The sequence below is a fragment of the Natrix helvetica genome (genome assembly GCF_964273705.1).
Source record: "Natrix helvetica genome assembly, chromosome: 5".
NCBI classification, from domain to species: domain Eukaryota; kingdom Metazoa; phylum Chordata; class Lepidosauria; order Squamata; family Natricidae; genus Natrix; species Natrix helvetica.
In genome coordinates, this window is record NC_138551.1 from 151,243,576 (window position 1) to 151,259,383 (window position 15,808).

At 49.1% G+C, this 15,808-nt stretch overlaps 2 protein-coding genes across 6 annotated transcripts in view; one reads left to right on the plus strand and one right to left on the minus strand.

Moving 5' to 3' along the window:
* The window catches only part of PRDM16 (PR/SET domain 16), a 342,912-nt gene that overhangs the window by 17,427 nt on the left and 309,677 nt on the right, over positions 1–15,808 (plus strand). The window contains exon 1 of one of the 5 annotated variants that reach the window (XM_081954901.1): positions 9,400–9,594. The exons of the other annotated variants lie outside the window; for them this stretch is intronic. Within the exon in view, the coding sequence (XP_081811027.1) occupies positions 9,558–9,594 (37 nt within the window). The 5' untranslated portion in view covers positions 9,400–9,557. Of the gene's footprint in view, positions 1–9,399; positions 9,595–15,808 lie in introns of those variants that run through there. 5 annotated transcript variants of the gene reach the window in all.
* On the minus strand, positions 2,111–9,153 carry LOC309393153 (uncharacterized protein). Its single transcript, XM_081955052.1, has 8 exons — positions 9,021–9,153; positions 8,646–8,710; positions 8,306–8,565; positions 8,002–8,178; positions 6,560–6,630; positions 5,634–5,931; positions 5,325–5,440; positions 2,111–2,472 (listed from the first exon to the last, which is right to left on the minus strand). The coding sequence occupies exons 3-8, from the start codon at positions 8,457–8,459 to the stop codon at positions 2,317–2,319; spliced, it is 972 nt and encodes a 323-aa protein (XP_081811178.1). The 5' UTR covers positions 8,460–8,565; positions 8,646–8,710; positions 9,021–9,153; the 3' UTR covers positions 2,111–2,316.

Here is a 15,808-nt window from a genome sequence, read left to right on the forward strand (position 1 = left end):
TGAAGTGGCTGGTTTTGAAGGTGTGTTATCTGAGTGGGAGGGGTGGAGGTTATTATTATTATATATTCATGAAACTCAGCCAACTGAACATTGAAAAATGCATCACAAATACCAGTGACTGGTGCTAAGGGTTGACACTGGTGGCTGCCAGCGTCCTAGGGATCAACCAAGGACCTTCTTAAAAATATAAGATGTTCCGAGTAAGCGCAGTTTTTTGCAGTTCCGCTGGTGTTATGGCAGGAAGCTGCAATTTGTGGATGTATCTTGTGAAATCCTTGGACACGGTGCCAAGTGCCCCGATGACCATGGGTGTCACTGTGACATGCTTCATCCATAGCTGTTTCGATAATATTTCATTATCTTTTCTAGTTGTTGATTATTATGTGGTTAATCTTTGGTGAGATTCACAGCCTTTGGGGCTGGTTGGTAGCCCAACAGTTCGAGTCCTAACCAAGGACCTAGGAACTCTTAAGGTAATGTCGGAGGATGTAAGTTGTTCCCAGTAGGGTGGTTTTTTGTAGAGTCAGAATGTTCAAGTCAGGTAAATTTAGGATTTCCAGATAGCGACTAGGTAGCCCTTGTTTATATTATTATTATTATTATTATTATTATTATTATTATTATTATATTGTTCTACATTCTGTTTTTATTTTCTGTTAGCCGCTTAGAGTCGCTGTGAGCAAGTGGAAGGCTATATATAAATTTTAATATATATATACACGAGGGGGGGAGAGAAAGAAAGGAGAGAGAGAGAAAGAGAGGCTAGATAGATAGATTGATAATAGATAGGTGAGATAGATAGATGATAGATCGATCGATCGATAGATGATAGATAGATAGATAGATAGATAGATAGATGATAGATAGATGATAGATAGATAGATAGATAGATAGATAGATAGATAGATAGATAGATAGATAGATAGATAGATGATAGATAGAATTATATTGTCCCGTTAAAGATGCGCTTTCTGATTTCCCTTGCCAGATACTAAATCAAATAATAACAATTCCTTTGCAAAGAAGGAAGCAGAGAAAGGGGATTAGCAGAAATAGGCAATTTCATCAAAAGGGGAAAAGTTTACCCAGTGGACACGGGGTAAATAGATATATATTTTGAAGGGTGGCCTTTAATGAAAAGACTTGCAGGGAGAGGGATAATTTCTCCTTTATGTGGGCGAGCTATCTGATTTTGACCTACAAGAGTTTTTACAGGGGGGGGGGACAAGTTCACACAGCACGTTATTGCCCAAGTTTGTGGCAGTTTGGGCTTCTTGGAATGTGAGAATCGCCTCACTATGGTTTTGAAAGCCAGCTTTGTGGCTTAGAGTGCAGTGGAAATGCAGACAAATGGGTGGTTTATTGATTATTAAACCATAGTTAAAATAGTGGGAGTGGAGAATGGTGGATGAACTGGGTGTCATTGAAACATTTTGTTCCATTATATATATATATATATATATATATCTCCCTGGATTGTTTGGCCATCTCTCTCTCTCTCTCTCTCTCCCCTCTCTCCCCCTCCTTCTGACTGTCTGACTGTCTCTCTCTCTCTCTCTCTCTCTGCCTCCCTCCCTCTCTATTTCTCCCCCTCTCCTTCTCTCTCCCTCTGTCTCCCTCTCTCTGTCTTTCTGTCTCCTCTTTCTCTCTTTCTGTGTCTCCTCTTTCTCTCTCGGTCTCCCTTCCTCCTCCTCTCCCTCTCTATTTCTCCCCCTCTCCTTCTCTCTCTCTGTCTCCCTCTCTCTGTCTTTCTGTCTCCTCTTTCTCTCTTTCTGTGTCTCCTCTTTCTCTCTCTGTCTCTCTCCCTCCTCCTCTCCCTCTCTATTTCTCCCCCTCTCCTTCTCTCTCTCTCTGTCTCCCTCTCTCTGTCTTTCTGTCTCCTCTTTCTCTCTTTCTGTGTCTCCTCTTTCTCTCTCTGTCTCCCTCCCTCCTCCTCTCCCTCTCTATTTCTCCCCCTCTCCTTCTCTCTCTCTCTGTGTCTCCTTCTCTCTGTCTTTCTGTCTCCTCTTTCTCTCTTTCTGTGTCTCCTCTTTCTCTCTCTGTCTCTCTCCCTCCTCCTCTCCCTCTCTATTTCTCCCCCTCTCCTCCTCTCCCCTTCTGTCTACCTCTGTCTGTCTGTCTCTCTCTCACTCTTATGCCACTGGTAGGTTCACATGTGCAACTCCTCACCTAGGTTAACAAAGCACACACCCCTTCACGACTTAACACCATGCCCTTGTTCACAACTTCCCTCCAAACCCTGAACCTTCAAATGATCTCTCCCCACCCACTCAAGGGCGATGGAGGAGCCCTGGCCTGGCTTTTTTCAGTCAAGGTTTACTCACCCCCATTTCCAGGATTTACAACCGGGACTAAAAAGCAATCTGCTAGCGTGAGCTGGGCTGGTGTAATCGTGTGAACGCAGCCAGTTGTCATTTCTCTGCTCAAGCTTCCCCTCGCACATCCTCTGAACTCCCTGGGAATAGGTTTTGCCTGGTCAAGGATGGAGTTGAGACACAGAGGAAAAGGAATTTAAGGGCAGAGGAAAGTGGAGTGGGGGTGGGGTGGGGAGAGGACCATTAATGCAGAAAAACCCAGAGGTCCAATACATCAAAAGTAGGTGATCCGGAGTTCTTCTTGTCCCAAAACTGCTATTATTTTTTATCTTCAAGAGGTGAGTGGACAATGTTTTGCTTCTCACCCAAGAAGCTTCCTCCGCTCTGAGAACTGAAGAAGCTTCTTGGATGAGAAGCGAAATGTCTTCGAGGAAAAACCAGAAAGTCCAGTCGCCTTTTGAAAGAAAGAAAGAGAGAAAGAAAGAGGGAAGGAAGGAAGAAAAGAAAGAAAGAAGGAAAGGGAAAGGAAGAAAGAAGAAGGAAAAAAGGAAAGGAAGGAAGAAAAGAAAGAGAAAGGAAGGAAGAAAAGAAAGAAAGAAGGAAAGGGAAAGGAAGAAGAAAGAAGAAGGTAAAAAGGAAAGGAAGGAAGAAAAGAAAGAAAGAAGGAAAGGGAAAGGAAGAAAGAAGAAGGAAAAAAGGAAAGGAAGGAAGAAAAGAAAGAGAAAGGAAGGAAGAAAAGAAAGAAAGAGGAAAGGAAGGAAGAAAAGAAAGAAAGGGAAAGGAAGAAAAAGAAAAAGGAAAGGAAGGAAGGAAGAAAGGAAAGGAAGGGAAAGGAAGGAAGAAAAGAAAGAAAGGGAAAGGAAGAAAAAGAAAAAGGAAAGGAATGAAGGAAAAAAGGAAAGGAAGGGAAATAAATAAATAAATAAATGAAGAAAGAAAGAAAGAAAGAAAGAAAGAAAGAAAGAAAGAAAGAAAGAAAGAAAGAAAGAAAGAAAAGCACCTTTGGGAGGAACTGGAGGATTGAGAATCTCTTCCCTGTTATAACCTCAAATCCTCCATTGGGTTTGTGAATCGCAGATTAACAAACTGACTTAATGTCTTCAGTCCCCTTACCTTTCTCTCCTTGTTAGGGCAACCCTGCAAGGTAGGCCAGCCACAGCAAGAACGCCTTACCTGTGGCTGTGTGACTGGCTCCACAACCTGCCCACGGAGTGGCCTCTATTCCTGCTGCCAATCAGGAGCCACGTGGGAAAGGCCCATTTTAAGGGGGGGGGGCAGGGGGCTGCCTCCAGACAAACTCCCACCCTCCTAAAGCTGGGTGCGACCTTGACTAGAAATCAGACTTGCGTGTCAAGGCTGCATTCCCACAATGGGTTTCAAAACACCAACACCAACAACCAGAGGTTTAGCACATGGGCAGCCCCCTGCCATGTTTCTGGCACAGGGTGGGCCGGGAATCACAGCCGGTGTGTGTGGTGACAGGGAACCAGGGTGGTGGCTAACCTGGCTTAGCTCGTGGTGGGCACCCAGCAGCAGCTCAACATCTGGTGAGGAAATGTAGGAGGGCAAGCCAACGCTTTGGATAATTCTGAGCTCTGATTAACAATCATGCGATGACTATTAGCAATAAAAGCTCAGAATGATTGAATAATGGTTTTCAGAAAAAATATATATCAGTAGTCATCATATATGCAACTTCAGAAGGAGAGAGGAGGTAGAGAGGAGGCACCTAAAAAAAAAACCAGCTATTTCTCTGTCCCTCCCCCTCTCCTTTCAAATAGGCCACCCTAAACTTAGCTAGTTTGCCCAGTTGCAATGGATGGCTGAAGAAAGTTGGACCATAAGGAAGGCGGCGCGCCAGAGAACGGAGGCCTTTGACCTCTGGTGCTGGAGAAGACTCCTGCATTGAGTCCCTTGGACTGCAAGGCCATCCAAAGGATCAGTCCTAGAGGAGATCAACCCTGACTGCTCTTTAGAAGGCCAGATCCTGAAGGGGAAACTCAAAGACTTTGGCCACCTGATGAGAAGGAAGAAGGACTCCCTGGAGAAGAGCCTCATGCTGGGAACGATGGAGGGCAAAAGAAGAAGGGGACGGCAGAGAAGGAGGGGGCTGGATGGAGTCACTCAGTCAGCTGGAGCTTAAATTGACTCCAGAGGATGGTAGAAGACAGGAAGGCCTAGAGGAACATTGTCCATGGGGTTGCAATGGGTCAGACACGACTTTGCAACTAACAACAAACTTACAGAACTCCTTCAAGTTTGCGTTCCCGGGACACTCTAAACCTCAAGCGGTTTTAAGTATAATCTTTATTGTCATTGTACTTAAATACAACGAAATTGGTTTAGCTTTGCTGGAGAGCGAGAAGAATGAGTTGAGGATTCCCTGGGTGGGGGTGGGGGGGGACCCAGTTAGTGGGACGCTAAGCAGGGAGGAAAAATCCCCGCGGAACGGGTCGTGAGAACGGGGTCTATCGTTTTAGCTTCGCAGACCTGCCTTGCCTCCCTCCCTCCCTCCCCTCTCGATTGGATTACCCGAGGGTTAAAATTAATTGTTTTGTTAGATTTATATCCCGCCTTGGGTCTAGGTGTTTAAAGAGGCAGGTCTCCTTTCCCTCTCATCCAATACCGCCTCTCCTGGACACGGGTGAGGCAGGTGCGCGGGTCCAACCCGCATCCTTCAACCCTTCGCGCCTCCCCCATTCGCAGCCTTCGTTTGGATCTCGGGGTCACACGCGGTACTTCAGGCCAGTCCGAAGGGGCGCAAAAGCGGACGGAGTTAGGGAAAAGGCCGTTCTTCCGGGTTGGTGAATTCTACACGAGGCCTGGGATTCAGAGGACCTGAAGAAAGTTAGGGAGCCTTCCCTGGCTTCTCTCCACCCGCCTGGTTCACACGAGGTCTGGAAACGGGGAACGTTCTCCCAACACGTGGCCCAACCTCACTTTAGCCCCGAGTGTCGTGGGAACCCAACCCTCGCTGAGCAGAAAACTTCCCCAGCTCCCAAGTTCTACCTTAAGCGAAGATCCCCAAATGCTCTTTACATGCAAGTAAATTGCGGTCGCCTCCAGCAGTCCGTCTCCCTTTAACTGGGTTAAAATAAGCCTTTCGCCTTCGCTTGGTGTTATTCCTAGAAAATAAGAGCGGAAACACACATTTAAATAAGTGGGGAAGAGAAATTACATTAAAGTAAGTCGCGTTCACACGGCAGCTTTTAACCCGCGTCAATCCCCCCCTCCCCTTTTAAACTTCACCGAAGCGTAAACGCCACGAAACGGGTCAGGTTTCCCCTCTTGCCTCTTCTGGCTGAAATGAAACCCCAGCAGATTTAGTAAATCGTGGGAACGCCGCCTCCTTCAAGGTTTGCCATTGACCCGGGTAAACAAGCGCCTCTTCCGAACCCGGCCTCGGGCGTAAAAAATCCAGCGGCGTCCTCATTCGACCTTTGGGCCGAGAATATTCTCGGCGCGATAAAAGAAGAAAACCCGTCTCTCTTTCTTTTTTATTCCAATTCGCGGATCGGGAGGGGGGAGGGGGGGCAAAAAAACACCGGCCTTCCCGTGTGTTCCAAGGCATTTTGTTTCCAATGCCTTTCTTTATTTTTTTCTTCTTCTTCCCCCCCTGGATAAATAAATAAAAATAAATCCAAATGGACACCTTCTAAGGGGAAATTCATTGCGAGTGGGCCTGCGAGGAAGAGGAGATTTTTCCACACACCCACCCACGCGCGCGCGCACTGTTCTTTTGGGGTTTTTTTAAAATTAAAAATCGAAAGTCTTTACAAACCAAAGGGTCACACACACACACACACACACACACACACACACACACAGGTTGGCGTCTAAGCTGGTTTTGCTACGCGGCTTTTTCCTTCTTTTTAAGGCCGTTCCCCAGGGCCCAGTTTTAGGGAAAACGCGTGGAAAACGGACTTGGGGTTTGCGGAAAGAGAATACCTTGAAGGGGTTTTTTTTTAAAGAAAGGCCGGTCGTTTCAAGAGAGCGACCCCCGCCGACTCCCCCTTCTCTTCCCCCCCCCTCCGTTTCCAATCGTAATTAAATCTGTGTTAGTTAGGGCTTGGTGACTGAGTGCCCGATGAAAGCCACACTTTAAAAGCGCATAGAATAGAAACCCAAAGAGATCTGTCTTACTCTACCCCCAAAACCTCTCCAGTCCTCAAGTGTTTACAAATGGGATACACACACACTCACTCACTCACATAATGACCCATTGGGAATGGGTATGGGCCTACCGATATCTGTGCGCCTCTACACACTCGCACCACGCTTACGACGCGGCGAAAGCCACCGCAGAAGCGAAAACCTTTGCACAAAAAAAGAAAAGAAAACTCCCATTATTTTTATGGCTATTTTTTTTATTAGCAAAGACCACACACAAACACTTCCACCAAACCTTTCCTCTCCTCTCACTCTCCTTTTCCTTTCTACCTGCTTTTCGGCCCCTGTTATTTTTGGAATGGGAACGCCTCTGATCCTGCCTTCGCTCGCTTTTTAAAAAAAAATAAATATCTGGTTTTATTTATTGAAAGCATCCGAGACTGTTTTTTTTTCTTCCTTTTGGGTCTCACTCCCCCTCTTTAATCCCCCGCACAAAAGCTTCCGCTCCCGTCCACCTCGTTTCATGCCACTTGAATTTCCCCCCAAAGAACGCCATTAATTAGGTAACAGTAATTAATAATAACCGCCGGTCTCTTTTTTCTTCTGCCGGATTCCACCTTCTCTCTCTGTCTGGGGATCACCCGTATATGTCCTCATACATTGAGGGGCTCCTTCCATTCCCCCTCCCCCGAACGCTTCCTTCTATTTTGTTTTAAATATTTTGCAAGGGGTTGGGAGTTTCTGGAAGGGTAGGTAAAACCCCGATTTTTTTTGCTTTAAGAAAATGCGAAGAGAAAGAAAGGCAGGAAGGAAATTTTCCGATACTTCTACTCCCCCGGTTTCTGCTCAAGCCACTTTTTCCCCCTGAACCTGCTAACCAAAGAGGAATGGAAAACAACAACAACAACAACAACAACAACAATTTCAGTCACTGGTATTTGTATTGCATTTTTGAATGTTCAGTTGGCTGAGTTTCATGTTTAATGAATATAGTATATAATAATAATACGTTACCTTAACCGTTCCTAGGTCCTTGGTTAGGACTCGAGCTGTTGAGCTACCAACCAGCCCCAAAGGCTGTGAATCTCACCAAAGATTAACCTAATAATAATAATAATAATAATAATAATAATAATACACTATCAAACATCCAGATTTGCCTATCCCAGGTCCTTGGTAAGGACTCGATAGGTAGACAAAAATGCCAATCCCAGACTGAACATCTGGCTGACTGTGCGAATAATAATAATAATAATAATAATAATAATAATAATAATAATAATAATAATAATAATAATAATAATAATAATAATAATAATAATAATAATAATAAAGCAGCCGCAAACATTTAGCGAGAAAGCACCGCGCAAAATTATAGTGGGGGAGGGGAAATGGCAGGTAAAACGGGTCGAAGGAAAGTTGGGGTCTCCGTGAAATAAACCCACCCACGACACAATAAGCCGGAAAGTTTGCCGCACAGGTGGGTGTGGAGGATCTCCTCCCCCCCACCCAGGGCAACCCCGAAAAGACGCGCTGCTGCATTTTAACAACTCGCCTTGTTTGCGCAAAACGTTACCTTTCTTCCGTCTCTTAGCTGGGATGCTCTCGCGACCCCCTTCTCCGCAATTCGTTCGGGGTGGCTGGGTGGGTAGGAGCGGGCGGTTCGGTTCTTCGACCCCGGAGGCGAGAAACACTCCCCCTCCTCCCAAAAAACCTCCATTCGGTCCGGCGTCGGGAGTCGACCTGAGGAAGGCTCCGCGTCCAGCAAACACGGAGAAGAAATGTTTAAAACGGGAGTGGGGGGGGGACAGGAAGGAATTAAAACCTTTCCCTACCCAACGTGCGTTTTATTAATTGGGGGGGGGGGATCACCCACTCACCCACCCCGACGCCGTCGCACTTAGGCCTCGCAGCACTTTTGGTCAGTTGAGATGCGGTGGGGGGGGGGCTGTAAGTAAACCCCCCCTCTCTCTTCAAACGCACCCAAAGGTGGCACCGGCGCGCGTTTTTTACGCAGCCCGAGCAGGCGGGCATCCATCCCCACCCCGATCCTTAAAAAGCGCCTTTACGCGCGCGGGGGGGGGGTGTTGTTATGTAGTTTAGGGAGCCTCCTTTGGGGCCCCTAACGCCCCCCCCCCGCCTGAAAGAAAGAGCAGTAAACAAGTAACGTCAATACAAGAAGCCCCCTTCGCAGCAGCCACAATTCTCCAAAGCGCTTACTTTTTAAATCAGCAGATCCGGGTCTCTCCCGCCTTGCCAAAGAGGTCGCGCTCCTTCCATGCCGACTTCGGTGGGGGGTGGGGGGTGGGGGGTGCGCGATGGGCCATTGGAAGTGGGGGGGGGGGAGAGAGAAAGAGAGAGATTGATTTACTCGCGAGTAGGCGCGGAGGGGATCGGGTCCCGCATAGAGAACGGAGCCGGCCCATCGCGGGGGTCTCTTAATAACGATCTTATAATTCGCCAAGTGCGGTGTGCAATTATCCAATTTCGACCCTCTCCCTCCGCCCCTAATTTGCAACCGTTTATCTGAACGAGTATGCCATGTATGTGTGTGTGTATATATACACACATACCTATATATCATTTTAAAGTCACCTCTTCCTAGACGTCAGCGCCGCTTCTTGCAAAGGCTGCCCGACCGAGGGCGAGGGGGCAGCCTGGAAAGGGTTAGAGAAGAGCGAGAAGAAGGGAAGGCGGGGGGGGGGGGAGAGTGTTTTCTTAAAGGGGCAGATCCGGGGGAAGAAAATGGGGGTGGGGTGGGGTGATCAGCGATCAGGAGGAAGAGGATAGGAGGGGAAAACCCACCTACCTACCTCCCCCCCCCCTTTCTCTCTCTCTCTCTTTTCTCCAGCTTTGATGAACTAACCCGAGGAAGATTTAGCGTGGTTGGTACTGCTGGCTTGGGGTGGGTTTTTTTTCCCCCTTCCTTCCTTTCTCTCTCTCTCTCTCTCTTCCTTCTTCTTCTTCTTCTCTCCCCCCACCCTCCCTCCTTCCCCTTTGGCCCCGGAGCGGGTGTCAGATTGAATGCTCTCTGCGCATGTGCGAAGGTGTCCGAACTGACAATGTTGGGGCGAGGATGATCGCGGCGCAGAAGAGCGGCGGGTTCAAGGAAGGATCCAGAGCGCCGGCAAGATGCGATCCAAGGCGCGGGCCAGGAAACTGCCGAAAAGTAGGTCTCCTTTTTGTGTGTCCCCGAGCGTTAGGGGGGAGGGGGAGACGGTCAGAGGGAGAGGAGGAGGAGGAAGGAGAAGAAGAGAGGGGAGGGGGGGGAACCCGGGCTCGGCTCTCCGGGGAGCAGAGCACGGAGGCCAGGCGTGGGTGGGCGTGGGGGGCTGCGTGGGTTTCTCTCCCCGCCGTTGCGGGCAACGAACAGCCCAGCCGGGGAGAAACTGCGCCGCTTTGAGTTCGCTTCCCGGCCGAGCAATTGGAGCGAGCTGAGCTCCCACGAAAGTTTCGTTTCGATTCGCCCCGTTCGGCATCCCCGGGATCGGCGCCCACCCCCCTCTTTTGCGCCGTGCCGGGCTCCCCCAGGAATGGCCTAAAGAGAGGGTGGGTGGGTGGGAGGTGAGATTGGGCGGGGGGGGGGATTGTTTGAGGAAGAGAAAGAAGGGGGAAAGTTAAGCAAAAGTTGAACCTCCGCAACTCCTCCCTTTCTCCGACTTCTTTCCAAGTTCTGGCGTGTGTGAGTGTGTGTGTGTGTGTGTGTGTGTGTGTAATGCAAAAGTTTTTTTTTTTTAATTCCCGGCTCTTTGAATAGTGGGCGCTAGAGATTCGCGGTTGGCAGCGAGCGAGGGCTGGTTGCTGCTGGAAGTTGGCGGAGAGAGAGAGGGGGGGGGGCGGGCTTTGCGGAGTGCCTGAGTGTGGTTTTATTTTATTTTATTTTCGTGGGGGGGGGGGAAGAGAGAAAGAAAGCCATGCAGGCCTCGCAAGGCAAGGCAGGCAAGCGGGTGGGCGGGGGTCGCAGACTGGCAACATGCAAAGAGAACCGGGGGAGGGGGGGGGCTCTCACATTCACCCGGGATTCATAGCTGCGGGGAAGGGGGCGCGAGCGAACGAACAAGGATTTTTTTTTTTGGTCTCTGTTCCTTATTTTTAATTCGCGGATTCTCCTGCTCTTTTGGGGCAACTTTTGAAGTCCTTCGTCCCAAGTTCATTCATTTTTTTAGAGGGGGGCGGCGGCGGCTGGAGGAGAAAATTGAAACCGGGAAAGAGGGAAGGAAATCTCTGGTAGAAGGGGAGGGGGATGTTTGTATATCGATCTATTTTGGGGGTGTAGGTGGGGAGGGGATTTACATTGAAATACGGAGCTGGGGGAGAGGAATCGGCGGCTTAATGGAATGCAAACCGGCGATGATTATTATTATTTTTAAAAAGTGGGCAAGGCAGAAGAGCGGGTGGTTATGATTTCGGAGTCTTCCAACTGTCAGTGACGGTTTATCCCCTTCTTCTTCACCCACCCACCCTCTCCGCAAAAAGAACTTTCTGGCCAAAGAAGCGAGGACTTCGCTCGGCCCCCGTAGTGGCTGCGACTCGCTCCTTGGCTCGAAAAAGTTTCTGGCGGTCTCAGTTCACAGGCTGTGGTCGGAGCGGACTTGCGAGTGGCTTGCTGCATTTTATCTTATTTTTATTTTTAAATAAAAATGCTCCCCCCCCCGGTTGTCGGGCTTTGCCTTGTGAGTTAGTCTGGTTTTTTTAAAACGGGACGCCGGGTGTTGTTTTTTTTGGCTGCCTCTCTCGCTTAAAGCGCCGCGAGGAAACCTAAGCGCGAAGATTTCGGAGCAGGGAAATATATATATGCACATACAAATATATTTAAAAAATGTGGATTTTAAGTTGTTCGGAAATCGAAACGGCAGGGAAGCGGCGGCGGCACTTCGGCCCTTTTGAATGCGGCGGGCGCTTGGGTTGATTTTAGTGGGGATCCCTTCCCACGCAGGGAAAAGGAGAGGATTTCGCCCCAGCGGCGGTTTCTGTCCCCCCCCCCCCCAATGGCCTGTAACAAGCTCTCCCTTCGCTTGATATTCTCCCTTTTCCAAGGACGGAGCAATTCTTTTGCAAGAACGCCTTAATTTTAATTTATTCTCCCTCCCTACCTCCCCCCCTCCCCCCTTTTGGCTGTCTGGAGGTGGAGTTGGTAGCTCCGCCGATGTTTCGATAATTGCACCCCCCCCTTTTCCCCCTCCCCTCAAGATAGGAAAGGGGCGAAGTTTTCTCCTCGTCAGCTGTGGGTCTCCTTTTTTGTGCGATGGTCGTTGTGGTTGTTGTGAACGCTTCCCCGTGCCTGAAGTAAAGCGGCCGGTCTTGGTTCAAGGTCAAGCTAATTTTGCGCCTCTTCCCCAGGCCGAGAGGCTCTCCTTCGCCTCCCCCCCCGCTAGCCTGTTACACGGTGTCCCCCCCCTGTTGTCCCGCTGGGATCGAGTGAAGCCAGCAGCTTTGCAAGATCTGATTTGATCCGCGGGAAAGAATGAAAGTTGGTCCGTTTTTGCAGGGACGTCCAAGTTTAAAAGATTGAGTCTCCCTTTCGCCGTTCGCTTAAGGAATGGACAAAACGCGTTCTTTTTCTTTCTTCCCTCGTTTAATTCTTTCTTTTTCCCTCCTTCCCTCTCACCCTTCCTTTCTCCCACCTTCCCCTTTTATTTTCCTTCCTGTCTTCCTTCCTTCTTTCTTTCTTTCCTTCCTTCCTTCCTTCCTTCTTCCCCTTTCATTTTTCCTTCTTTCTTTCCTCCCTCCCTTCCTCCTTCCCCTTTCATTTTTCTTGCCTTCCTCCCTCCTTCCCCTTTCATTTTTCTTTCCTTTCTCCCTTCTTCCCCTTTCATTTTTCCTTACTTCCTTTTCCTTCTTCTTCCCTTCATTTTTCCTTCCTCCCACCCTTCCTCCTTCCCCTTTCATTTTTCCTTCCTTCCTTTTCCTTCTTTCCTTCCTCCCACCCTTCCTCTTTCATTTTTCCTCCCTCCTTTCTTTCCCACACAATTTCAAATACCTATACTTTTAAAAATTTATTTCCTTCCTTCCTTCCTTCCTTCCTTCCTTCCTTCCTTCCTTCCTTCCTTCCTTCCTTCCTTCCTTCCTTCCTTCCTTCCCTCCTTCGCACATTCGCCAGCTCCTCCCGACAGTTTCCACAGGCCAAAAAAAAAAAACCACTACCATAACCCCTCACCGTTTTCTTCCTCTTCCTCTCCAACTGCCACTGCTGGGCCCTGGAAGGCGAACAGGCTTCTCTGACCCCACCGCGCGTGGATTTTACAACGCCGCCGAGATAAATAAACGGCTCAAATAATAAACTGTTTTTACGAGCATATTTGGCCAGGCAGAAAAGGAGGATGGTCTTGCATCTAATGGCGCCTAGTTAGGATTTGTCCAATTTCGGCGAGGGGAATCCTATAGTGAAATTATAACCCCAAATCGGGCAGCGTTTACAACACATTCGGACCTTTTGCTTTCCTCTCTTCCCAATTTTCTCCCCCAATTTTAGAGGCCTGTTGAAAAAAATAAAATAAAAGATTGCATATTACACATATTACGCGCGAGTGTGTCTAACATGTAATACGTCCTCTTTTTTCCCCTTTTCTTTTCTTTATAAGAGAGTAAAGGTCTGGAAGTCAGACGGGAGGCGGCCGTGGGGTTCTTTGCCCTCGCCGGTTGTCCCGTTTGGTCCATATCCCGGAAGGGTCTGGCTTGGATAGGGGGGAAAAAACCAACCACCCCAACCCAGCGAGCAAGGGGCGCTGCCGAGATGCAAAGGGGTCTTTTGAAAACTCTTTTAGGGATTAAAACAAAACAAAAAAACGGTAGTTCAGGTTTCCAGATCTCAAGGACCTCCTCCACGGGGGAGGCGGAGGGAAGAAGGGGAGAAACGGGGGAATCGACCCTCCGGTGGGCGAGTCGACGCTAAGGCGGATTCTCACAAGCGGGCCTGAAAATCGCCTTCGCCCGGTGTCCTTAAATGCCTGATATTGGGGAGGGGGGGTTAGTTTTAGATTCCCTCCCCCAAACCTGATTCGGTTTGACCACATATTTATGTTATTTTTTTTAAGAACACCACCCCCTCTTGATTCGTCCGCACACGCTTATAGTTTAATGTAGATTGTTATTATTAGTTTTAAATTTTATTTTTTAAAACAGGAAAAGTTGTCCGCGTGTCTACTTAGCAGCGGAGGGGAAAAGCCGGCCTATCGTTTTCGAAATGAAAAAAACGGGGTAAAAGGCGGCGGCGGGGTGGGTGGGTGGGTGAAGACGGCAGAGTTTAGACCCAATTCCACACCCCCCCCCACACCCCCGTCTTCCTTGCTGGACGTAGAGCCCGATTTTATTCATATTAATAACACCTTCCTCGCTCGTGGTGGCGAAAGGCTGAAGTCCGATTTCAAAACCCCGCTTGCTTCGCCTTGCTCTAACTTCGATTACCGCGTTTCAAGGCTTTTTTTTTAAAGTTGTCTGCGCTCTCCCCCCCACCCCCAGCCGCAGCCCACTTAAGGCTTCCCCTCTAATTAAAAAAAAAAAGAGGGAAGGACGGGACTTCTCGAGTGGAGAAAGGAGCCGGCGGGTTGGAAAGCCAACGCCGCGGAGCTCTGAAGGTGGTTTAACCGAAGGTCGGGGGGGGGGGGGAGAGCGGCCCCGCTTTCCTGATCTGAGCCCTCGGGCCTTTTTCCTCGAGTGCGGCCGTCTGGCGTTGATCCGGACAGGGAGGGAGAGAAAAGAAGAGAGAGAGAGAGAGAGAGAGAGAGAGAGAGAGAGAGAGAGAGAGAGAGAGAGAGAAAAGAAGTGTGGGGGTTGTTGGTTTTTTTTCCTCTTTAAAAGAAACAGAAAATTTGGAGTGGCCAAGAAGTGAGCTGCTAATTCCCGGTGATGAAGTTGAGCAGAGCAAGATTCCTGTCGTTTATTTTCACTTTGCTTCTGCTGAAAGGTTTTTTTTTTTTTTTGGGGGGGGGGGAGGCAGGCCAAAAGGTTGAGACTGGTTTGGTGGCCTTTAGGCGGACTTTATTAAAGTCCGCCCTTCCTCCCTCCCTCCCTTCTTCCTCCTCCCTCTCTATTTCTCCTTCCTTCCTTCTTCCCTCGCTCCCTTCTGTTTCTCCTTCCTTCTGTCCTCCCTCCCTCCTTCATCCCTTCTCTGTTTCTCCTCCCTTTCTTTCTTCTGTTTTTCCTCCCTACCTCCCCCTCTTCTTCCTCCCTCCCTTCTCTGTTTCTCCTTCCTTCCTTCCTTCCTTCTGTTTTGCCTCCCTCCCTCCCTCCCTGCAAAGTGAAAAAGGGGAAAAAAACAAAGAAGAAAAGTGTGCATTTTCTGGATACTTGGAGAGAGAGAGAGAGAGAGAGAGAGAGAGAGAGAGAGAGAGAGAGAGAGAGAGAGAGAGAGAGAGAGAGAGAGAGAGAGAGAGAGAGAGAGAGAGAGAGAGAGAGAGACTTATTTCAGCCGTCGTTACAAATCGACCCGTTCTCTTTTTGACCTGTTCTCCTCTCCTCTGCGTGAACTCAGCTCCAGGGGACGCCACTGTATACGGATCTCCCAGTGGTCTCCCTTCTATCTCCCAACCATTCCAGGCGCCGCCGACTCGGCGCCCCAAGGGCGATCTGGTCGGGGAAAAGATCGAAGGAAGACTCCGCTCCCCCGCCCCGCCGACTGCGCCGGGGCCCAGCGATATGTCCTTGCCTCCCACCCCACCCCGAGAAACAACCCCACGGGCAAGTTCTCCCGCCTAGGTGGGCGCTCGGTGGGGAAGGCGTTCCTAGTTTCCCTCGTTGCTTTTCCACGCCGGCCCCTTCCTTCCCCGCCGCTAGTTTATAGTTAACTGGGGGGGGGGGAGTTGTTTCTGTTTGCCTGCTACTAGGAGGCATGATCTGTCCAGCCCCCCTTCCCTTCCCTTCCCTTCCCTTCCCTTACCAATTCAAGTCTCCAGTCCTCATCGAGGATGCTGTATCAACCTGAGCAGATGAAGACAGTTTTCCGAGGCTTAGTTTCTCCCACTAGATCTGCTTGGGGATAGAAAAAGGGATATTTTTTCCCCCTGAATGAGTTGAAGACCTGGCTGCATCAATGGGCAGCCCCACTCCCAACAGAAACACCACATTTTCCCCCTCCTCTTATTTCTGCCTCTAAAGACCCCAAGGAGCCTTCTTAAAAAAGAGAGAGAGAGAGAGAGCTGGATTTAATGATTTCCTCTCAGGGCCTTGTTGCTGCCCAAAGTTTAGTTTCTGAGCTTAAACACCCCGAAACACAAGTCTGAAATTAGGACGGGGTCCTCCCCCCCCACCACTGGTATAGCAAGCCACAAACCAACCAAAGTGGACAATTAATCGAGCTTTGCTTGTTTATGGGAATGTAGGTTTCTGGATCCATCCCATGTGGGTGGCAAAGAGCCAATCCGTGGCCTGGCACCGAGTTTTAGAGC

Coding starts and splice junctions, on each gene's coding strand:
- LOC309393153 (XM_081955052.1), bottom strand. CDS start 8,459: ATGCCCGCCTGCTCGGGCTGCGTAAAAAACGCGCGCCGGTGCCACCTT. Junction 6,631..8,001: donor AGCTAAGAGACGGAAGAAAG/GTAACGTTTTGC, acceptor TTTTGTGCAAAG/GTTTTCGCTTCTGCGGTGGC. Junction 5,932..6,559: donor GTAGAGGCGCACAGATATCG/GTAGGCCCATAC, acceptor TTATTTATCCAG/GGGGGGAAGAAGAAGAAAAA.